This window comes from Durotheca rogersii (assembly GCF_024521655.1).
Source record: "Durotheca rogersii strain YMJ 92031201 chromosome Unknown GGS23scaffold_3, whole genome shotgun sequence".
Taxonomy (NCBI): Eukaryota; Fungi; Ascomycota; class Sordariomycetes; order Xylariales; family Xylariaceae; genus Durotheca; species Durotheca rogersii.
The window spans coordinates 78,754-101,892 of NW_026251234.1; the positions used below are offsets into that span (position 1 = coordinate 78,754).

The following is a 23,139-nucleotide window of genomic DNA, read 5'->3' on the forward strand; positions in this document are numbered from 1 at the left end:
CCGCCGCCGCCCTCCCGTCCCCCGTGCCACGTTTCCTCGCAGACGGGCCAGCGCGCCCCGGAGATACACGCAACGCGCGCGTGGCGGCGGGGTCTGCATCTCGCCGGGAGCCCAATGGGCCGATGCGGCCCACGTCCGCGCCCGCGCCCGCGACGCCCCTGCGACGACGGCGTCGTTGAGAGGAGAGGGGGGAGCGAGGGGGGGTTGTTTGGAGTCTGAGCCTAGTCTGCGCTCAGACCGCCGGCTTGCTAGTCGGGACGGAGTAGTGGCTGGCTGGCTGGCGCAAAAAGCCCCGCGTCGCTGCTTCTGCGTCGTGGCCGTTTGGCGGTTTCGGCCAGCGGCCCAGGAGGAGGGGGGGGGTTTGGTGGGGAGCAGAAGGGAAAAAAAAAGGGGGGGGGGGCTCGGGATGGGCGCGACGGCCGCCGGCGGCGGCCCGGCGCTGATCGACGCCGCCCCTTTCCGCATCGCGGCCTCGCTGCAGGCGTGTGTATGTACGTACGCGAGTCCGCGCGCGCGCGCAGAGCAGAGGCGACGAGAGAAGCTGAGAGGTGGAGATGGGACAGTCCGATGAGGCGCCTGCCGCCGCCCGGCGCAGACGACATGTCAGATCTGGCAGGCCGGCGGGCCAGAGAGACCTGCCCGCCGGCCAGGCGCGCACAGTGGTTCTGGACATGCAGCGCCGCACGTAGCCGTGTGTGAGAGTACGTGTAGGTGTGTATGTGTGGGAAGTAAGAGGGGAGACCGTCGTGGCACGGCAGAGTATATCGAGTTACTCCTGTCCGTTTTTTTTTGTTCTTCGACGCCACGTAGACATCGTACACAGATCAGGCAGCTCGTGTCGATGCAAGGAGAGACACTCTCCACCGGGCCGCGACCCCCCTCCTTCCCCTCCTCCTCCCTCCTCCTCCTCCCTCCCTTCTAGATCAAACTCAGGGAGGTCGATGACGACGGCGGGGAGGGACGGAATGCTGAGGCCCAGGTGTGATGTACCTCAATGGCCGGAACGGGAACGGGGAGAGTCACGCTCGCCCGATCACCCTCTCCCCTCCCAAGCCGCCGGTGACGATAGATCGGCGAATGGAGAGGCTGAGATCTGGCCCCCTCGCGAGGCGAGACTGGGAAACCGAGCCGTGTCACATATATGCCATTGGGCTGTGCAATGGGGGTGGAGGAATCGGGAGATGCTACTATCGGCGACTACAACACATATTTTCTGCCGTCGAGAACCGATCGGATCTCTAACCCGTAGATCGACTTCTACTACGCAGCGGTCGCGGCCAGGCGGAGCAGATCTCGTCTCGTCCTGTCTCGCCCATGACGACAGCGACGAGATCTCTTGGCGCGCTTCGCGTTTCCGATTGTCTCCCCCCCCCCCCCTTTCCCCGCCTCCTGAGGGTTACCGACCTTCCCTTTCACATCATTTGTCCAGCCTCGAGGGGCCGTCGCTGGTGTTCCGGTCCCCAACTCGCAACACCTTGCCTCCATCTCACACACGGTCCCTCTTCATCGTCCCCTCCCCACCACACACACGTCCGCCTTAGCCGAGCCGGTGGTGCTGACCGTGGTTTTAAGCACAGCGAGGACAACAGTTTGCGACGAGCCTTGCGGTCTCCGGGGATCGCGGCGTCGTTTTCGCGACCTCCCCTCCCTCCTCCCCGACTACAATCTATGCGCGGAGCTTCGTAACACCTCGGGGGCGGCAGAGCAGCTGACGATGTGTAAGGTCGCGGCTTGCCCCTCTAGGATAGGGTGGCATGGCCACGGCCGGGGAGGTCGAAACATGCAGTATGTAGATGAGGTAATGTACCTAAGCTCGCGCTCCCCCCGGCGGATCGGGTGCAGGCTATATCGGATGATATTAATGCCATGTCGCACATTCGGTCTCACGGTGCGTTACAGAAAACCCCGGTAGCGAATTGATAGAATCACTAAAATGTGCCTGCACATACATCTATACATGCTAGGTAGGTAGGTAGGTATGTAGTACCTACACATAACTCGGTCACCGTTCCCGGTGCGGCTGACCAGCATATGCGATGGCATTGTCCTTCGATCTCTCGATTTCGCACTCGGCTCTCTAGGCAACCTAGGCAACCTCTGCTGGAAAGGGGGGAGCGCTAGCCTGACTTGACACTCGCGCATTGCGGCCGCCTCGGCATCGACGATGAGGAACAGCCGTTGCTGGCGCCTTGCCGCCCTCCCTCGCCCAGAGCGGTCTGGAGTTTTTCGAGGCGCTCGCGCTCAAACATGGCTGTGCTCACATATCGTATTATCGTATTGCTACTGGGCGGGAGAGGAAACTGTCATTGATGTAACACCAATCTCCCTTCCTTCGATCCTGCTGGAACGAGTCGCGAATCATAGGACAGTCCGATGGGCGTCACGACGATCCGGCCAGATCCCAAAAACAGGCCGTGCTAAGCCGAACGGGGAAGGTTAGGGAGGGCGATGGCGTCGACGAAATTTCGATGAGCCGAGAGGGAGTGTTAAGCCGCTGCCTGTGCCGCGTTGACGCCTCGCGTATAGTGATGTGGTAAGGCAGGGGGAGGGAGGCAGAAGACGAAAAGACTCATCCCCTACCACGCACACGGACAGCACATGGCGGACTGACTTATCGAGAAATTCTCCCGGGAACGGGAGGGGCTAGACACGGCGACGAAGGCGACGACCCCGGCGCCAAACGTTCAGGGTCTGCACTCGCAGGGCGTTTCCCATTGGAGGACCCCACGATCCAATGACCGAGCCAAGACGCAAGTTGCCTTAGGTGTAGCACATCTCGGGACACCAAATAAGCAGTAATCAAAACAAGCGCTGACGGTGCAACGCGGGCGAGGATATAGCGTAGGCCAGCCCTTGCTTCGAAGGGACGCTCTCATCTTACGCCCAATCCGGGTAGCGCCGATACGCTGTAGCACTCCGGCGGCGCAGCAGATGGGAATACGCACAACACAGGCGCTGAAGACGGGATCCGTCCCTGGCCCATGCTCCTCGTCACCCGTTGCTCCCATAGCTTCCCCAGCCCACTTAATTGAGATCTTCCACACAAGATCCTCCGTCACGGGCGATCTTCTCAGGAGGCCCTAGAAGCTAAGGGAGCTCCTCCCCGGTGTGCAGCCGGGTCATGGCACGAGGCACAGCGCGGCAAATAGAGGGCGCGAAGAAAACGAACACAACCGATCCCTCGCTTGGGCTGGACCGCCATGTCCGTACCGTGGCGTCGCCGTGCGTGGTCCCGAAGACAGTTTCGTCATACGGGCGGAAAGTCTTCCCCCCTCTCAAGAACCCTGGATTTACGCCTCGTCTGGAGAGGAGAGAGGTTGGCGGTGGAAATTGCGCTACATGGTACGACCGGGCCGTCCAATCCAGCATAGCAGGGCCTGTTGTCGTGTCTGGGCGCATCCGTCATTATTGCCATCGGCATCACAACCCTACGTAGGCCATGACCCCCAAAATTATCACCGCCGAACTTGCCACGGACAAGTTGCGTCTGAGGCCCGCCAAGGGATCCCGGGAAGCTTGGTATCGCCATGTAGTGTGTAATGCTGTTATCTGGTCCGCGCGTAAGTGACACTCTATGAGTAACTCTTCTCGCCCACAAGGACCAGAAATGGGCTGGTGGTCCAAGCGGGCTTAGAAACGTGTACGGTTGCTTGACCAGGCCGAGGGTTCGTTGCCCGCGAAGGGGTCCCTGGGAAAAAGGGTCCCCCCCATCCCGGTTCCACGTCTCGGGATCGCACTAATGAGAACCTGGGACTATGGGTTTCAAAGGGCACAACGCATGTTCCGGCGCCCATGTTTGACACATGTACATGCGTACATATGTACGTGGTATGTACCATACGCGTGTATGTGCAATAGGCATGTAGGTAGGCATGTGTATCTGGTATGGAGTGGTGAGGTAAGTCCGAGACGGCGGCGTCTATCTTAGACAGTAAGGCCCGCCTGGGACGAGAGAGAAAAGAAAATACGTGTGTTTTAGCTATCCGACGGCGCGACTGGGGATGGATGACACATACATACCACACGCTATCACGACGTAGGCAGTTTACGGTGTAGGGCGTGTGAGTTGCGTAGAGGAGCGATGTATGAGTAAGTAAAGTCAACAAGTCATCTCGAACAGGTTCGTGATGCGTTTGCTGTTCGTTACCGGAGGATTGGTATCGCATCATCCATCTCTCTCAGACGGCCACCCTCTTTTTTTCTCCTCCTTCGAACGGCCTGCGAGACAGCAAACGAAACGAACGCATGAACGGGGTGCCGTTCTGGGCAGGCGGTCGTTCTCCCACAGTTCATGCGCAACTACAGGTACGGCTCTCGTTGCGGTGAGAACGGGAAAATAGGCTAATTGGGGGATGTGACATGGCACGGCTCGCATTGGCTGGCTGCCCTGAGGGGATCAGCTTTCTTTTACTATGATTGAAACCCGTGGCCGGTGGCGGTGAGTTTCAACGCCTATGAGAGGGAAAGAGAGTTGTCGTTGGATGTCTTATTCGTTCCCTCGTCATCCTTCATCCCACCTCCTTCATCGGCCGATGCCTTGTTGTCGTTGTTGTCGCTGCTGCTGTCGCTGCTGCTGTCCCCGCGTTCCCACTACCGCAGGCTGACTCTGTGCTATCTATGTGGTGGTGATGGTGGTAGTGGTGGTGATAGGCAGTGCGCCAGGACCGTTTGGAGCTCGTCGAATCGAGAAACAACAGCGAGAGCGAGAGACAGGGAGAGAAGCATCCCCCCGTCTGCTGATCGACTGCATGAATCAAGCCTCGATGGGATGCATAACCACCAACGACGACCCAAACATGGGTGACATGGTTTTTCTTTTGCTTCTCTTCTCTTCCCTTACTCTTGTGGTGCCATTTTCTTCGTCATGAGATCTAGAAGGAGAGAAAAAGAACCGTGTCTCACGAGCCTTTCTGACTCGTTCCGTCGCGGGTGGAGGTAGCTTCCAACGGTGGCAGTGCAGAGAGAGAGACGTTCTCCAGCCCTCGTGGACTCGATTGGGGGAGGGGTTCGTGGATAGCCCGGTTGGCGGATAGGCAGGTGGTTGGATCGAGCGGGGTGGCTGGGCGCGAGGTCTGTGGCGTGTGTGTGGCGGCTTACGCAGGCACAGCGTGCAAATTTCTTCACTAGGGGGCACTTCTAGGCCCACTTCCAGGCCCTCTAGGGCCGGCCGGTTACCTAAGGCACAACGTCTGCTACGTACACCCACTACGTAGGAGGTACTCATAGTGATGATTCAGGCCCCGGGACGACAGCCCACTATTGGGTATAGGTACATACGCACCCACTGCCTGGATGCATGTGTGTACCTAACCTGCCTGCTGCCGACCTAATATGCGTAGGTACTTCTCGACCCGCCCACCCAGGTGGGTTAGGTACCCGCCCACCTTAGGTACCTATAAGGTGGCCCGTGGGGCTCTCCGTAGGTACCTGCTTAGTGGATGGGTCCGCGCCAACGAGGTGAGGCGGTCTAAGAAATCTTCCCCCGATCTTCCGATCTACGATTTGCCCTGCCTGGTGTTTGATTTGCGCCCGGACTACCTAGGTCCTCCTCCCGTGCCGTCCAAGCCCGTTTTCCCACCCTCTCCCTCACCCTCTCACCCTCTCGCCCTCTCTCTGCCCGTCCCCTGTCCCGTCCCGATAGGCGGCACGCGCAAGGTGTCTACGAAATTCCCTGTTTCGTGGCTCGCCATATCGAGACTCGGATCAGAGAATCCCCCATCGCCACCTATCTATTTTTGTGCCTAGTCACCGGTATTCCTGCTAGCGTTGGTGCGTGCCTAGCCAAAACACAGGCCGCGTCGACTCCAGCGGATCAGCCGTTTCTTGCAGGCTGCAATACCTACTCATTTCAGAGACGCTGGCAGGCTGCGTACGGGCAGGCCATGCTATCCATGGTAATTCCACGGCACCCATGCTATCCATGCCGCCCATACCGTCCTTGCCGTCCGCGGATTGGCCTGGCGACCCTGGACAGACAGCCTCACTTCTCGGCAAGACAAGGGAGGACACCAACCAATCCGGTCGAATGACTCTTCCCTCCCTCTCCCGTATTACGAGGCTTTTGCATGCAACATGGCCGGCTGCACTGAAGGAAATGATTTCGATACCACCCACACCGTTCGGAGATAATCCCTCACTTCAGAGCCTGCAGCCTCGAAAAGCTGGGGGCTCCATCAGATTCATTCCCATTTCACGCTGCTCATCGACCACCCAACTTGTCCACCGGCCAATCATGCCCACCGACCGCTGCGAGGGGGGCTTCCCATCGGGATGCGACGAGGCCCTCTTGTGCCGTTGGTCTGTGTGGCCTGCACCGTGCTGCAGTGCTGCTACTGCCGCTCTACCAATCCGGTAACCCTACCGTCACTAGTACATGACTGCGGTGCAGCTCTGTAAATCAGTCGGTCAGTCGTCAATCGTCAATTCAGTGAAACCGCCGAGGCGGGAATGGCAGGTGGCCGTCTGCCCTCGCCTGAAAGGCACTGCGCTGCCAATGGCCGGAGCGAGTTGTCCTCGAATGTTCGCCCCTACCAGCTGCCTAGGCATCCCACCTACCTACCAACCCTACCTAGGTAGGTAGGTAGGTGTGTGCATACCTCTCCCCTTTCCCCGCCTCCGTATAGGAATAGGGGGGACGAGGAGGGGATGCTCGTGATGTGAGCTCACACACAGCAGCACCAGTAACACGCTACAAGAATTGGCCGCGCGGTTATGAACGGTCCCAACGGGAGACGAATTTGCCACCCGATCACCTTAGCCGCCCGGCTGGTAGAGAAGAGGGCTTAGACGTCAAGCCAATTTCCAGCAAACGACGCGCACATATTTGTGGCGGCATCAACAAATCGAGACGCATAGCAAACTAGACACATCCGGAGAAGGTAGGTAACCATGGCAGAAATCAACTGGCCACTCATCGATACCGCCACTCGCTCAGCATGCCAAAGACCAGATAGTGCTCATAGATTTCCCTGTAAAGCACAAGAATGCTCCGCCATTGGCGCAACACAGGCTAAGTTACCGTAAAATGTGCATGAACCGAAGCTCTGCGCGAATCTAGGCATACCGACAGGTAGGCAGGTTCACACCACGAAGGTGTGTCTCGAGGCGGGAGAGACAAGGGCGGACGGGCAGTGACGGAGCAGGCGAAGGTGTGAGGAATCTGACGCTGTCCCGTCGAGACAAATTGCTATCAAAACACCATACCGCGCGTCAGTCCATGTGGGCAGATCGTCAGCTCGTTTCCCTTCCAGGCGAGGCTAGCCAGCGCCGAGGGCGACGAGAGACAGAAAACACATTGGCGAGATGACAGGCATTGGCCAAATAGAACGGGGGCACGGAAGCACCCTTTGCGACTCTCTGCTACACAAAGATCGCTGGGCAGGTTCCCCAGCGCAAATGCTGGTCTCAGAAGGAGAAGCCGCCTTTTGCCTGCCTTACCACCGGGGTGGCATCTCATGCAGTCCTATTTCACAAAAGAAAAAGCCCATCCGCAAGCACCGGAGAAAGGCTTAACTCGAGCATGGATCAATGTTGTGGCTGGCGTCAAGCGTGATTGTCGAGAGGATTTTCGAAAAGACTAACCCGGGAGTGCCTTGCCCCGAACTAGCCGCGCGAGAAGGAGAGGGAGACGGATAAGGAAAAGAACACAAAAGGGACAGATAATACTGTTACTCTGCGCTCAGCAAGTCCGAGAAGGCTCTCTCCCACCCTCTCTCTCTCTCTGCCTTTACCCTAGCCAAGAGTAATGCTGAGTTGGGTAAGTTAAGGTATAGCATAGCATGAGGGTGTGTGTGATAGAGCCTATCTAAAAATAAGGGGCATAATGTCGAAGGGAGGGGGGTATGTAGCAGGCAACGTGTATGTTGTCGTTCTCCGCTGCTTCTCCTCTTCCTTCTCCCTTCTTCTTCTTTCTCCCTTCAGGGTTTGGCAGCACGGTAACCGCTTAGCCAAAGCAAGGATGTCCCCAAACCGCGCGGCATCGCCATTGGCAAGGTCGCAGAAAAGTCATGCGAGTCACGGGCTCGTTGATTTATGACGATTTGCTCAACCAGGGAGTGGTGGGCACACTAAGGACGAGGTGGAGCCGTCAGCAGCCCGAACCAGTCTCGCCCAGTTCCCATCGACGCAGGCGTCGACAAGATCACACGCAATGCAAGCCCCCTTCCCCTCGGCTCGGCCTCTCGACGGGGGGGGTCCCAGGGCGTGGAATCAAATATTGGACATGGCTGCTAGGGTAGCAATGGAGCCGGCGCCCACCTTCGACCGCTGACTGGACCATTTTATTTTCGTGTGTCAGACAATCCTTGCTCTCGTATATTACGGCGAGCCACGAAGATCTCGCTCCTTGGTTCAGGCTGCGTTATGCCTCCCTGAGTGGAGCGCCCTAGAAGCACCGGTCCCATTCCTTGACACCTCCCTTCTGCACGCTCCACTTCTCGTCTTCACAGCTACGCTAGCACGTCGAGGCAAGAATAGCGCAGGTATGCGCATGTGTGTGCGTGTGAGAGTGTGAGTGCGAGTGCGTGTGTGAGTGTGTGTGTGTGTGAGGGAGAGAGGTGGACCCAGAAGGCCAGACATGGATGTCGAGCTGGCTATCGAGCAACTGTGGGCTTGTCGACCGGGGAGTGGGGGGGGACTCTCTTCCTGTCTCCTGGGCCACTCAACCGGGGACCCTGTCTGAGAAAAAGCTCATCTTGATATCTACATACATCAACCTTCCAGCCTGCACCCCGAGCTCGAAACCTTGCTCATCGTTCACCGTCTTCACTCCTTGCTGAGCTATCCGCCCCCTCGCCTCTCCGTCCACGACCACTCTGAGAATTCGACATCGACAACATTGCCGTCGCCACCGGCACCCATCTGACACCCTTTACGAGCCGTCAGCGCCAGCCCTCGCCTTCCTTCCACCACCACCAATACACAAACCGTCGTCTATCCGTACATTCTCTCTCCCCCAATCCTATGGCCCGTTGATTCGACGCCACCCGCAGACGACCCAGGAAGTTAAATAGTGCCAGAGCCCTAGGAGTTGTTCCAGAGGATTTTCTTCATATCCGCCAAGGACGTACTTTGGTCGAGGACGTTGTCCGTGTAGAGAAGGCCTTTTCTCTTTAGATTTCCTTGCGTCTCTCTACTCCAGAAGATCCAGTTTCCCATTTTTCTCCCCCCAACCCCCCAAAAGGCTTGAACCGAGAGGACCATACAACCTGTCGCATACCATGCATAATGTGGCAGCGTACGGATATCCTACGCCTCCGGCATCGCCGTCGTACGACAATACGAAGTGCGCTTTTCAACAGCCGCCCGTCGCAGCCGCCCCGCCTTGCCAGACTCGATACACCCCAGTGGCCCCGGAGGAGAGATTAGGAAAGTTCCTTGGAGACAGCCTGCAATTGGTAGTAATTATTGGTACCGGCGCCTACGGTGTCGTATACCTGGCAGTCGACGTCAAGACCGGAGTCCACTACGCCGTCAAGACGCTCAGCAAGTTCAACCCGGACGGCACGCCCTTGGATCGACGACAGATCGCCTTCCAGCACCGGGAGCTTCGCCTGCACTACCTGGCCTCGGCGCATCCCAATGTGGTTTCCATGCACAAGATCGTGGACGACCCGGACTGCATCTACGTTGTCTTGGAGTACTGCCCAGAGGGTGACCTCTTCCTCAACATCACGGAGCGAGGACAATATGTGGGTAAGGATGACTTGGCCAAGAGTGTATTCCTCCAAATCCTGGACGCTGTTGAGCATTGCCATAGCCTGGGCATCTACCACCGCGACCTGAAGCCGGAGAATATCCTTGTTTTGAACCAGGGAGACACGGTCAAACTGGCAGATTTTGGCCTCGCCACGTCCTCAGACCGGTCTGAGGACTACGGATGTGGCTCCACGTTCTACATGTCACCAGGTAGGAATTATCGCCCTGGACTTGCCAACCTCCCTTTCCCTTTTCGCCTGCTTGGGTTCAAAAGAGAGTACTGACAAAGATTCTTCCGTCTCCACAGAGTGTCTGGACCCGTCTTCGCGAAGGCCGTTTTATTACTGCGCCCCGAATGATGTTTGGAGCCTTGGTGTTATCCTGGTGAACCTGACCTGCGGTCGTAATCCTTGGAAGCAAGCCTCGTTCGAGGATTCCACGTACCGCGCCTATACCAGGAGTCAGGACTTCCTGCGGACCATCTTGCCACTGTCGGATGAGCTCAACAACATACTCGGGCGCATCTTCACCCGCAACCCGGATCACAGAATTACGTTGCCGGAGCTTCGGAGCAGCATCCTCGCTTGCTCCCAATTCACGATGCCGGCCGTACCGGCGCCTATCCAGGCCCTGCCTACTCCGCCCTGCTCGCCCGGGCCCATCGAATACGTTCAGTGCGACGACGTCATCATCGAGGAATCGGCCTATGACGCGCCTCAGTCCCCCGCCACTTTGGATTCGGACACGGAATCGACCTGCTCCTCCGACGATGGATCTCTGATATCCAGTGTCTCGACTATCGACGACCTAGACGAGGACGACTTCGTCATCCCGGAGGACGAGATGCCCCCCATCGAGGAGCCTCAGATGTTTGACTCGGAGGAGCACAGAGTTATGTTCCCACCGGAATTCATCCCTCAGTACTCTGGCGCCGCCGTGGAGCCCTGCCAACCCTGCCGTCCCTGTCCGGTTCCGGTTCCGCTCCAGGCCCCCTGTGCACCTACCAAGTTTGCCTTTCCGTACTTCTGGGAGATGGTGAATCGGTACACTCAACCCGCGCCCATACTACACCATCCCCTTCCCTTTCATCCCCAAGTTCCTCTTTTCTCCCACTTCCAAGGTTGCTATTAGCTGCCCTAACGAAGGGCGCACGCGGCACTATCTCAGGGGCCACATCTCCACCTCCTTAACATAGCCATTACTCCAGAGGGATTAGGCCCACGAAAGCGTTATTCTAAGGATGGGAAAACCCGTCCACGGGTCTGGACCACATTCCCGGGGATACTTCATTCGACAAAACATTACTCTTTTACAATTTTTACTATGTTATAATGCCCATACATTATCTTGGATACTACCGGACGGCCGTACTTTTTTTTCTCTTTTAATCCTGGCCGGGAGGACCCAAGAAACTACCACCTTACGCGACAAAAAGTTTTCAGCCAGGATCTCATCTTGCCAACCTATGCTTGGAAGCCTGGCGTTTTTCTTTGTTACATCTTTTTTGTTCAGCGTGGAGTTGGCGGAAATCTGAGAGATGAGAATCGGTTTAGAGACGTTGCAGGAACCGAGAAGCCCGGTGTTATTGCTAACCGGGACAGCAACAAGCAGCATTGTTACACGGCGCAGGATATACAGCTGGCGATGTTCGAGCAGGAGGTGATTTACGCTCATATGTCGTTTTAATACGTTATGCACGGCGTGCATTTCGCGGGGGAGGGGATACCTCATACTTTCACTTGGATGATACCAAATGTTTTTTTAACGGATATACACGTTTTACGCAGATCTCTGTTTCGGGGCCGGCCGGGGAATCGGTTCGTCGAGGCCACTCACGGATGGGGATGTTGGGATTCGAAATAGACGGGAAGAAGACGGGGCACCAATAGCCCTTGCACTTGTTGCGCTCGACTGTGGTGGTCGTCGCAGATTATACGTTCTACCTAGGGACACACCGACAATAGTTACGGTGATGGTTCTCTAAAAGCTGTTGAAGGATATGCCGCATTAGGCTCTTCACACCAATACAATGTTGTTGCGAGAGATCGCACATATCAATACCAAAGAATATGACGCTAGTCCTCGCGGACGAGTTCTCAACATTGCTATTTTGTCACTATTGCCACTTTGCGTACCGTTTGGTGATGGGCTTCCGAGTAAAGGTACTGTGGTTCACTCCGGAGGGTCAGCCTGCGACGGGAGAAGTCGTTCTACGGCCCGCTCTTCTCCGTCGGATCACCGTGGCACTGCAACCCGCCTCTACCGGTGTTCCATTATGGGGGGTTAGCTGGCTCTGCCTGTCTCCCTGCCTCTAGCCAGAGCAATGCATCCATTCATTCTCTGTATCGCCATGTCCGTCTCCTAATCCTCTCGACAGACTTGCTCCGCCGACGTCTACGAGGGCTGTGGGAAGACCCTGAGCCAAGGCTGATGGTTCCAATACACGGTCCCCTGATTGGATCAGACAGGCCGACGCGACTCGCCTTACTTTGCCGGGGCAGGGCTGGCATGGATGCATCCGCCTGCATGTTGCTCTACTCCCATCATCACACTTTCTGCCGTCAATGTAACATAGCCCTCTCTCGTCCTCATATTAGCCCCTCCAGCCATCCCAGTCGATGAAGATTGGACTGGCCCCCCTCTCCCCAAATCTGCACTAGCTCCCTCTCGGCGGGTCCCCCTCGTCGTGCACCGTCTCCAGACCCTCCTCCTCTCCCACCGGCCACACACCCTCCTCTCTCCCTCGCCCAACTCCCTCTCTCTGGACTCTCTCTCCCTTCTCTCACTCGTTCGCAACGCCTACCCTCCTCCCTCCTACCGCCGTGCTACGGGACCTCCCTAACCTCCTTTACCTTTTCCTACGTGCGTCTCGGCGCACGTACGGGCTCTGCGCATGCCACCACAACCCAGCTCTTTGGCCCCTTTCCCTCCATCGTCTCGCGAGCTCCGCACCACCCAGCCACACACCCCGCTGCGCTAACTAACCTTCTTCCAGCTCGCGTTCTCGTCTTCGCGGCCGGGCGCCCGCGGTCTCGCCGAGGGTCAGAAGGGGGGAGAGGACGAGGCAGGGAGATATTCTCATACCTCTCTACGAGCATTACATGCATACACAGACGGCACCCGCGAATCTATACGTATAATCTATACGTAACACTCACAATAGGTATCTCCTATCAGACCGTCTGTCTGGACGCATCGCAGACAACCCCCCCCCCCCCCCCCCCCCCCAAAGCGACCGCCCATCCCAACGGTCCAACGGGGTCCCACGGCCAACGGCACGCCGGCAGGCGGGTCCCGCGTCCGCGGCGTGATAGGCAGGTTGGGGCCAGACGGATCCGGGGGGAGGAAGGGAGAGAGAGAGGAAGTCGACGAGTTACGTGTGTGGGCATATTCGTTCGCGCAAGGCGTCTACATAACCTACCTACCTGCCTGCCTCCCTCCCTCCCCTACCTCATGTATCTAATCTATCCGCCTAAGCTCTTCGCGTACACACGTACATACATACATGTCTACGCACTTCGCTCGAAGGTATGTACGTATATAGTAGCATGTAGATGTCGGCATGCATAGAATCAAGGAGAAGGAACCATGGGACGGGTGTCTCCCCCCCCCCCCCCCCCCCCTCTCTCCCTCCCTCTTCCCCTTCTCCCTCTTCTCCCTGCGCCCCCCCGGTCCTTTGGGCGCGAAAACAGAGAGCCGGTCGGCCCAGGCGTCGATCTTTTATTTTATTTTTTTCGTGCGTGCGTGTTGTGTTCGAATGGGAGAGGGAGAGGGAGGCGGGGGGGGGAGGGGAGTGGTGAGAGAGAGGGGGAGGTGGTGAGGCGCTGGGAGCATTTGGAAGGCTCTGGAAAGGGGGGAGAAGGAGGAAGAGGAGGGGATGGGCGGGTAGGGCCCGTCGCGAACGGCGCGCGGAGCAGAGGCAGAGAGGGCAGACAGACAGACAGACAGATAGGCATGTAAGTTTGCCTATCTCCATAGGCGGTAGGAAAGGCAGCAAGGCAGGCTTTTTTTCCCATCGCTCTGCCGGGCCTCTTCTCTTCCCCCTTTCTCTCTCCCCCCCCCCCCCCCCTTTTCCTCCTTCGCATCCTACGCCTCGCTCGCTGCGACGCGCACAACCTGCCTTGCCAGCCCGCGCACGTCCCAGACCTACACGCACACTCGCTCACACGCATATACATGACATCCCGTCCCGTCCGGCTGCCTGCCTGCGTGCTACACCCTTTTGCATGCCCGCATGAAGGCAGACTTCCTGCGTGCGGGCGCGGTTGGATGGGGGGGTGAGGAGGATGACGAACGGGCACGTCTTCCCCCCCCCCCCCCCTTTCCCCCTTCCCCCTCCTCCCCTTCCGTTTGCCCCCGTCTGGCCAGCCGCACCGAGGCTGGTGGTCGCGGGACACGCGTGCGAGAGGGGAGGGCGCCGGTAGGACTCTGGAGAGTAAATAGCAGATGCTGGTAGTAGCAGTGGCTGTAGTAGCCGTGATATCAAGCATAGAGGTGGTGGTGAGGAGGGGTAGTGGTGGTGATAGTACCATCGAGGCGCTGTCCTGCCGTGCGCCCCTCCTCGTCTTCACCCCCCTTTCCTCCCCCCCCCCTTTTTCCCTTCATTTGTTATGCGTATTATTGTTGTTGGTCATTGCGATTATTGCTTTTTATTGCTTACGCCCACCCTACATCACAGACACGCGTATATATGTTACATATGTATGTATGCATGGATTAATTAATTAATCATTTCATTCCCTTATTTTTTCCGCATCGATAGATCTCCTTACCCATTACTCCCTTCGTCCCACAGCCTCCCCCCCTCTCTCAATAGAGGGGGGAAAAAATCCCATATTTTACCCTCGATGGCGGTGCCGGCCGCAGTATCATCTGCTGCTGCTACGTAGACGGGTTGGGTAGTAGAGGGACGGAGGAGGGAAGAGTCATAGATGGATAGAACGAGACGAGATGTGCCTGCCTATAGGCACGCACAATATCGAACATTTTTTTTCTCTAGAGTTGCAGTGCAGATACCGTACCGTCTCGGCGCCCCCCTTCTTCTTCTTCTCTTTATTCATTCTTCTTCTCTCCGCATGTCTGAACCCTTGCCTAGCGCGCTCCCGACCCATTGGTGTGTGGGAAGGAAGAAGAAGAAAATAACCAGGACAGGCCTTTTTTTGCTTAAGCTCCCCCCCTTTCTCTCCCCTCATCTCCGTCGTCATCCTACTAGCCTTCGACAACCAACTGCATACCTACATAGGACTTATATGCACTGGTTATATTTCCGTTTGTGTACATATCATGTGTAGGATGGATGCAAGCAGATCCTAGGCGTCATCACTCTTTTTCTTTTCTTTCCCCTACATACCTCCCGTTCCCTTCCCCCTCCCTCCATCTTCGGGGCAGTCGAATCAGTTCCCACCAAGCCCCCCCCCGGTCCGAGCTGCACGATGCAACTCGATGATTTGGGTATGGTGATGGACCAGCCGGCCCTAGCTTCTGGCGTGGTGATTGGGTCGATGGCTGGGTTCACTGGCACATGGCGGTGAAAAGGTCTTCTCGACCTCGCTCACGTTCCTCACGTTCTTCGATCCAATGCCTTCTCTCTGTCACCTTCGTCACTCGCGCTCTGGAACCTTGGACCCCGTGTTCCCGGCCTTGCCCCCCTCTTCCCCTTGGTGCCGGATCGGGGGGTTGTCAAGGCCGAGTTAGTCGTACAAAGTGTGCAAGTACTACATATTACAGCATTTAAACAAATGCACCGTCTAGATCCTCGTGGCTTTTTCGCGGCGATCCTTGATCGACGTGTTCCCTTTTGTTTTTTTCTCTTTTGGGGAGTTTCTGGTTATCTGCGAGAAAATTTTCGAGAGACAAAAAAATTTTTTTTTTTATGCGAGGGGATGATGACCGGAGAACTCATGTGACGAGATGAGCAACGGCGATTGGCTTGCCTGGAGAAGACGAGAAGAGAGACGACTTTTGCTTACGATCGACATGGCGAGGCAGCTTCCGAGTGGGAGGGCATTTCTTGCAGCGAAGACGGCCTGCTGCTACACTACTACATACCACGGCTGCGACGCAGACGTATCTGCCAATATCGACGCTATGGAGCGCGCACCATATAGCCCTCGCCGTCCGGTTCGCATAGCGCAGGCACCGGTGGACACGCGCGTGCGCCCGCTCGCTCACGCTGCGCATCAGGTAGTAACGGATGCCCCTCTCGCTGCGAGGAGACGAGAGGCGCTATTCGCCCGGCTCGTCGCGGCGGAGAGAGGCTGGTGCGAGCAGAACAGCACAACTCCGACCGTTGGAGGGCACGCTCTCGGGTATGTGTGTGTAGGTATGTTGTATGTGCGTGCGTATGCCTTAGCTGCTTACTGCTGCTGCTTCTCGTCGGCGGTGCTGCTGCCGGCGCGCCGCTATTATGACTGCCGCTGCTATAGCAAGGTCGAGCGCACGGAGCAAGCGAGAAAGCCACCCCTCCGAGAGCAAATCGGAGCGAGACGCTGGCTTCACTTCTTACCTGTCCCCGGCCCGCACGATTCGACGAGAGCATCGTCAACCCAGACAGGTGGGCTCGCGGCCTCCACATTCCCCCGGTACGGGAGTTGTCACTACTGCAGGGTTGGCTAATGAGAAAGAGACCTCTCTTGAGAGCGAGGCCGTGCGCGGATGAGTGCGTGTGTGTGGGGGGAGGAGGCGTGCGGACGGAGTGTGACGTGGTCCCGTTCGATCAAGAGGAAATGTTCTCTTTGTCGCCTACGCCTCTCTCTAAACCCATCCGACGCCCCCGAACTATGCCAACCACGGGAAATGGGGCAGTGCCATCGCTCGATCTATGATCTCTCGAACACGGACCCTCTCGCGGCGGTGGCCTATCAGGGAACCGGGGGCACCAGCAGGAGGAGAGGTGGGGAGACTAGAGATAGATAGCGAGGAGTGCAGAGACGACGACGACGAGGGGGGGATGTTGCTAAGTAAAGATACCTACCCACAGACCGCACACATCGTAAGTCTACGTAAGTTGAGTCGTGGCACCTGATCCTCCCCAACTGCGTGTCATCTCGATGCACCTCCCAAGGCCAGGAGCGAGGACGCGCGCTAGGACGAGAGCAGAGAGACGGGCGCGCGGAAGCCCATCCGCTTTTGGAGGCTAATCTCCCAGAAGCAGTCCCTTCGCGGGACCCTCTCGCCTTGGCGCCGGCACGCCGCCGCCGTCGCTGATCCCTCGCCCCAAAAACAAAACAAAGGAAAAAGCCTTTGACGACATACATAGCACTACATACATGCACTACATACATGTGCCCTCGGGCAGCACAGAGGCGACCAAGCAGGCAAGCAAGCAGGCAAATTATCGTGGCGGACCCTAGAGATTGCGCATCCTGACGACACTGCCGCCTTTTACTCCACGCATAGGTACATACACATACATACACACACGTGTGTGGACGCACACGCGTGAAGCTCTAGGCGGAAGCCCTCGTGGAAGAGGAGAGAGAGAAACACACACACACAGATATAGATACACCACGGAGAGAGATGAGTAACGGGGGGGCAAGGGGGGAGGTTAGCACCCCTTTCCCCTGGCTCGTGTCTCTGTATCTGGCGCTGAGGTCGTCGAAGGACCTCAGGTCGCCCGCCCGTCTGCCAGACCCCTTCTCCGCCGCCTAGCCGCCCATCATGTGGCATGTCTCGCCGAGCGGCTGGTGCTTCCCCTTCGTAGGGCGTTCCGTGTCTGCGTCCGCCGGTAGGCACCTCGTGCTGTGTTCAAGGTAGAGAGACAATTGGTGTACGTGTAATAGGCAATAACAACTACAATACCCTACACGTACATATGTGACCTACACACGGGGGGACGGGATGGGATGTAGTAAGCAGACGCCCACCACCACCCCTCCGCTCAGCCCAGCCCAGCCGCCCAGTCCCAGCAGTCGGACCGCAGACCACCCTTCGTAGTAATACCGTGCTCGCCTGCCTGCACACCTCTCCCTAGCTGCCCGGCCGTCTGTCTGCCTACCTGCTGCGTATGCGCATGCGGTATTACCGCTTTCGCCGTAGGCCTTCATGCGACGTAGTCGCCGCTGCGGCCGCGTTGTCATCGACGCCCCGGTTCTGCGTCAATTCCCTAGGTACGTCCCCGCCCCCCCTTTTGCACGACGTCGCCGCGCCGCGAGCGATTATTCCCTTTCCCCTCATCACCCTTTTCCCTCCTTCTCCTCCCTCTTTTACCCTATATCGCACGCGCGCACAGGCCGGACGGCACTTTATAGGCGGCGGAGGCGGCGGTGGCGCGCGGGCGTTGTCCCCGCGGCTGATGCGGGAGGATGAAAAGAAAGAAAGAAAAGGGGAATCAAGGATGTTGCGTAGGCGGGCGGGCGGGAACACCCCCCCAGCCCAGCAACCAGCAGCGGGCGGGCGGAGTCGAGGACGACCGGTCCGCCGACGTCTGTCCGCTCGTCCGCTCTCTCGTTCGCTCGCTTGCTCGCACGCCGTCGTCGTGTCGCCTTGTCATTAGCGCGCGGCCTTCGTCGCCATACGGTCTTACTGGCGTGGACCTTCCTTGGCCTTTTCCCCCCTGCTTCCTTTTCCCGCCACTCCCCCCAAAGGCGGAATGGGGAGAAAGGGGGGGGAAGGGGAGGGAGGGGGGTGTCTGTTGTCTCGCTCGCCAATTGACGGACATCTACACATCTATGTATCCGTCGCAGCTACGCTCACGGACATCTGAGGGGAGAAGGGGGCAGGATGCTGCGGAAGGAAGCAGAGCAGAGCGCGACGAGACGAGGGTCTCGAAACGGTGCGCGCAACGGACGGATGGGCGTGTCTGCTGGGCTCGTGCTCGCTTTGCGCACGCAACTCCGTAGTTCTGGTCCAGCGACGAGGTGTCGGCCCCAGCTAGTCCTCACGCACGCACGCACGCACGTACAAACGTACATGCATGCACACGAGATCATGATGCTGCCCATCTATGTCGCTGCCGGAGATCTCGTGTCGGGCGATAAAGCATCGAATGGCCTGGGAGCGAGGGGCGGTCGTAAAGGGGATGAGAGACTCCCCCCCCCCCCCCCCCCCCCATACCTATGTTTTCGGGGCGTGCTCGTGTTGTCGGTCACGCGAGTGTTGGAGACGTCCTGAGCGTGGGGGACGAGCAGAGAGGGTGAGAGGACGAAGCAGAGCGCGTCCCTCATCCCCGTAGGGCAGCCTCTCAGAGGGCAGAGGGGCGAGAGTCCGGGCAGCCAGACAGGCAGACGTACATGTTCTCTCTCTTTCCCACTCATCGTCGACCAACCGCCTAACCGGACGGCCGGGACTACGCTAGATAGTTGGCTATCGTTAGGGCCGGCGAAGCATTCGGCTCTCTAACATGTCGTGCGCTATCCCGCCCCGCCTTGTCCTGTCTTGTCCTGTCCTATCCCAGCCTCGGTGGTGGGTTCCCGCACGCCTTGCCCATCTACATCGCTTGGCTTAGGGGCAACCCCGAGGCCGTGGTGTGTGCGTCTGCCTATCTCTCTCTCTGCATGGCGCCGGGCTTTGAAGCGAACCGACCTGAGCTGACTCGCCTTGCGGATCTTCCTGCCCGTTTAGAGGGCCATCTGCTTCCTGGCTACCCGACCTACCCCTTCGCACAAACCCGGCATGGGAGATTCCGTCGTTGTGGTTAGTGGTAGCAGTTGTTAGCCGTAGTGGTAGCGGTGACGACGTTTGCGGCAGCCAACTGGGAACGGGCGTCCGCGAGCCCGGTTGGTCCTCCCGGCGGCGGCGGAGGCCAGTCCGAAAGAGCGCTCCTCTCCTTCCAACCGCAAGTCTCTGCCCTCTCTTTACCCCCGTCCGGGACCGCCGCCGTCTGTCGAGCCACGTAAATATCTTTTGTTTACCTGCCTGGGCACCTATCTACCTCTACCTATGGCCACACGCGCGCTCACGCACGCCCGCAGTCTTCGAGAAGCCTTGCCCATCGTTCGTAGGCCCGCTAGCGACGCCTCGCCCCCTTTCGCCCCTAGACTTACCCAGCATCTGATCGTCGTCCTCTTTTGGGCGCGCGGCATTGTGGGTAGCTCAAGCCCTAACTTTTTTGTCTAATCCGGTAGGTCAGGCTCCCTCGTTCGCCTAATAAGCTTCCCGCGTCCACATCCGCACAGCAAATACATGCGGGAATCGTGATAATATTGTAAGATCTTGTATACGGGGAGTCGGAGAGAGAGAAAGACAAGCGCAGAGACGCCATGTAGCGATAACCTACGTGCCTTACTCGGATAGAAGTGCATATACCTACTGTTTTGTTTTTTCCTAATTGTCTCCTGATATTCAGCTTGCCCATTTTCGCTGAATGTATCACTCACTCGATCCAAATTCCAACCCCACGTGGCCCGCTTGCGGGTTCGTCTATTCGTCTCATCGTCATCGGAATTACCATCGCAACCGCCCAGATACGATAGCGCCACGGCCACGGTAGTATCCGGCTTAGGACATGCGTATTCTAGCCATCTTGCCTGGCTAGCAGAATCGACCTGCCCTAGCTAGCCTTGCCCGATTTACCCGGGCTTGCGAGTCCCTGGCGGAACGATCGGCATCCCTCCAGCCAGTCGTCCTCACGAGTCGGTGCGACGAGGCAGGCTTCTGGTTTCTCGTACGGGCTTCTCTGACGAGTCATCATAAGTGCCTCGGTATGCCATCATCACCGCCCCGTCAGCCTAACGATGCCTTTTTAAAAAAGGGCCATTCGCGCTAGTTAGACGAGCGGCAGATGGGGCAGGACATGGGACGGCCTAAATGGTAAGGCATGAAAGGGGGGTCCGGCCGCTAGACGAATCGTAAATGCCACGGCTTCGACCTCCGGGAGGGCCAAGTGCGTCCCCCATTTCTTTCTCCGTCTTATGCTTCTCTCTCCACCTTGCCATCGTGCTTCTCGACGAAATAGTGGCGCCTGGTATCTGCTGTTCTCGGTCGTTCCTGCATGAGCCGCTCTCCAGCGAGCGAGGCCCGCCGACCCATATCATGTCTACGTAGGCATGGACGTGCGTCCCTCGGAGGCGTGGTAGTTTGCCGGGTAGGCAGGGAGGGGGTTTTGGCAGACCCGCGGATTTTTCACCTGTCGGGTTGGCGTAGGCGTAGGCATTGTGCGTATGGATACGGACCTATGCGCGTGGCAGGCACGGAGATCGGTCGGCAGCTCACGCATGTAGGTGGGCGAATATAGGTACTAATTTCCACATCGCCAAGTTGGGAGAAGAAGCCAGCCAGCAGAAATGTGTAGGCATGTAGGTCGGGTATGCGTGTTGTATGTATGCGGTATGTAGGCCAGGTCATGTATGGATGTCGGGGAGGGATGAGGATTGGCGATAAGTCGCCGCGGTGCTCTCCAGAAGACCAGAAGAGATCGAGGGTGGTGAGACACACTGCAGCTGGCATAACAGCTATGTACGTCGGTACCTAGTCACTGGATACATCACGTGAGAGGCATTAGAGAGGCACGTGATGGCAAGTGCCTCGGAGTTGCTGCGCTTCGATATGACCTTCCGTCGTTCCGTATAGCGATGACTACCTCACCTTAGGTAGGAGGTACCTACCTTCTCCTGGCGAGTCGGTTCGATACTGAGCGGGTACATCGTAAGAGAAGCCATCATGAATCTGTACGTAGGTGTCTTGTATATCCACAGGCAATTGCAAGTTGTGAGCCAGGTACCTAGGTAGGTAGGTAGGTACCTCTACCTGTATGTGCTAGGCGCCTACGTACCTACCTACTTACCTATCACGAATAGTCTCAGGAAGGCGTGTATTTGGTACCTAAGATTATCTGTGCTATGTCTAAGACCGACGCTGAGCACACTGGAGCTATCACCGTCCAGCTTCCAATTCTTCCCACCCGACCAAACCTCCACGGGGGTCGTCGTCGACGAGTCTACCGGCAAGTTCGTCGCCGGGGACGTGATCGCTGCTCTCATCCCAATAATCCCCCACCCCAATAGCATCACGAACGCCCTATTTCCGATCGCGTAGCTTGAGATATCTCCAAGCATCCTGCAGTCTAAACGGCATCAGAGGGTTCTCCGAGGGGTCGCAATCGTAGTTTGAAGCGGGTTCTTAAGGAGGGGTACACCGGCGGTGGGAGACCGAGCTCCCAGAAACACGAGACAACGAGGAACATCTCGAATCAAACGACGAAGAGGAGATCAAGGCACAATATGATAATGCGATTCTACTCATAGACACCGTATATCAGCAAGCTCGTCGTCAAAATCGGCGTTGGGACGACCAAGACACCTACCCCCACCCCCTGGCCTGAGCTGGCTCTGTCGTCGACGGCAAGACGTCCGTCTAGACCACCAAGGAGAACCCCTTCCCTTCGTCTCTCATGCCAAAACGTCCGTCCGACGCAATGGTGGACTGCCTACCTCACCCGAGGCATCGCCACCCCAGGCGTCATTCGAGGTCCTCTTCGAGACTTGGCGGAGTACGTATGGGGCCGGCGGGTCTCGTTTTCTCGGAGTTCCGCCAGACGAAGAAGCAAGACCTGCGATATTCTCCTTGACGTGGACATCTCCCCCTTGGGCACATCCATTTCTCCGACGTCGTTCTTGATCGGGTTGAAGGCGATTTCTTCAGGTTCACATACATACATCCATGGCTATGTTCGGTTACCTGTCTGCACGGGGAGGTCCCGTCGAGATTGTCACTCAAAACAGGGGTATTGCTCGGGGGGCTCGGGGGACAAGATGGAGGACAGGCAGGAGGGGCGGTGTGGCTCTGGGCATCGATCCCTGAGCCTCAAGTGTGGGACGGACCTCCGATAGGGGATCTAGTTCCCCCCCCCTCTCTCTCTCGTTGCCAACGACTCGTGAATTGTGTTGTCTCGTTGTTTGCTTTTTTCTCTTTTTAGACACTTGCGTTGGCATGCACGAACAGACGAATGTCCGTGTGCGTACACGGCATCTGCCTGGTTCATCCATTCCCGTCTTTTAATGCCTGGATTAATCCGCTACGCGCCGTCAACCACGGCGGATCTTGCGTCGCGCGCAGCGACAGAGAGACAGCACACCCCTCACCCCTCGACTCAACTCGACTTGAATAGATCCGACTCGATCTCATTCGACAGAGAGCTCTTTTAGGATTAGGGATGGGAAGGTGGGCCATGTGGTCGAAGAGCGGAACAACACGTACCTACGTACGCCCCCGGGGTCCGTGGTCCATCTGCAGAGATGGGGGGAGACACCGCCGGCGGGCCGGCGCGTGGGAGCAATGGATGGGATGGGTAGATGGATTCGCCCTTGACGAGAATACCATCTCTGCTGCGATGTGGGGCCGACTTTAGTTGCTAGACTCACTTACACCCAGGATGAGATCCTTACCGGGGGGCCCTCGTGGGCCGGGCGTCGAAAAAGCGTTGCTGGCTGGGTCTGACGAGCTACGTGTTCGAGAATGCCCTGTCTACCAGATAACTCAACTACCTAACCAAGCTGCTAGGGA

At 57.6% G+C, this 23,139-nt stretch overlaps 5 protein-coding genes across 5 annotated transcripts; 3 read left to right on the forward strand and 2 right to left on the reverse strand.

Moving 5' to 3' along the window:
- The first annotated feature begins 807 nt into the window (after positions 1-807).
- On the forward strand, positions 808-1,853 carry GGS23DRAFT_270081 (uncharacterized protein). Its single transcript, XM_051512434.1, has one exon. The coding sequence runs from the start codon at positions 942-944 to the stop codon at positions 1,539-1,541; it is 600 nt and encodes a 199-aa protein (XP_051375132.1). The 5' UTR covers positions 808-941; the 3' UTR covers positions 1,542-1,853.
- Positions 1,854-6,527: 4,674 nt separating this feature from the next.
- On the reverse strand, positions 6,528-8,080 carry GGS23DRAFT_550577 (uncharacterized protein). The gene has a single exon (XM_051515299.1). The coding sequence runs from the start codon at positions 7,454-7,456 to the stop codon at positions 7,190-7,192; it is 267 nt and encodes an 88-aa protein (XP_051375133.1). The 5' UTR covers positions 7,457-8,080; the 3' UTR covers positions 6,528-7,189.
- An 818-nt stretch (positions 8,081-8,898) lies between these two features.
- On the forward strand, positions 8,899-10,925 carry GGS23DRAFT_270344 (Ran1-like protein kinase). Its single transcript, XM_051512435.1, has 2 exons — positions 8,899-9,906; positions 10,004-10,925. Exons 1-2 carry the CDS (start codon positions 9,219-9,221, stop codon positions 10,825-10,827), a joined length of 1,512 nt encoding a protein of 503 aa, XP_051375134.1. The 5' UTR covers positions 8,899-9,218; the 3' UTR covers positions 10,828-10,925.
- A 2,379-nt stretch (positions 10,926-13,304) lies between these two features.
- On the reverse strand, positions 13,305-14,428 carry GGS23DRAFT_270544 (uncharacterized protein). Its single transcript, XM_051512439.1, has one exon. It carries the CDS (start codon positions 14,226-14,228, stop codon positions 13,422-13,424), a length of 807 nt encoding a protein of 268 aa, XP_051375135.1. The 5' UTR covers positions 14,229-14,428; the 3' UTR covers positions 13,305-13,421.
- An 868-nt stretch (positions 14,429-15,296) lies between these two features.
- Positions 15,297-16,433, forward strand: GGS23DRAFT_270437 (uncharacterized protein). The gene has a single exon (XM_051512437.1). The coding sequence runs from the start codon at positions 15,607-15,609 to the stop codon at positions 16,309-16,311; it is 705 nt and encodes a 234-aa protein (XP_051375136.1). The 5' UTR covers positions 15,297-15,606; the 3' UTR covers positions 16,312-16,433.
- Positions 16,434-23,139: the final 6,706 nt, after the last annotated feature.

Coding starts and splice junctions, on each gene's coding strand:
- GGS23DRAFT_270081 (XM_051512434.1), top strand. CDS start 942: ATGACGACGGCGGGGAGGGACGGAATGCTGAGGCCCAGGTGTGATGTA.
- GGS23DRAFT_550577 (XM_051515299.1), bottom strand. CDS start 7,456: ATGAGATGCCACCCCGGTGGTAAGGCAGGCAAAAGGCGGCTTCTCCTT.
- GGS23DRAFT_270344 (XM_051512435.1), top strand. CDS start 9,219: ATGCATAATGTGGCAGCGTACGGATATCCTACGCCTCCGGCATCGCCG. Junction 9,907..10,003: donor CACGTTCTACATGTCACCAG/GTAGGAATTATC, acceptor CCGTCTCCACAG/AGTGTCTGGACCCGTCTTCG.
- GGS23DRAFT_270544 (XM_051512439.1), bottom strand. CDS start 14,228: ATGGTACTATCACCACCACTACCCCTCCTCACCACCACCTCTATGCTT.
- GGS23DRAFT_270437 (XM_051512437.1), top strand. CDS start 15,607: ATGAGCAACGGCGATTGGCTTGCCTGGAGAAGACGAGAAGAGAGACGA.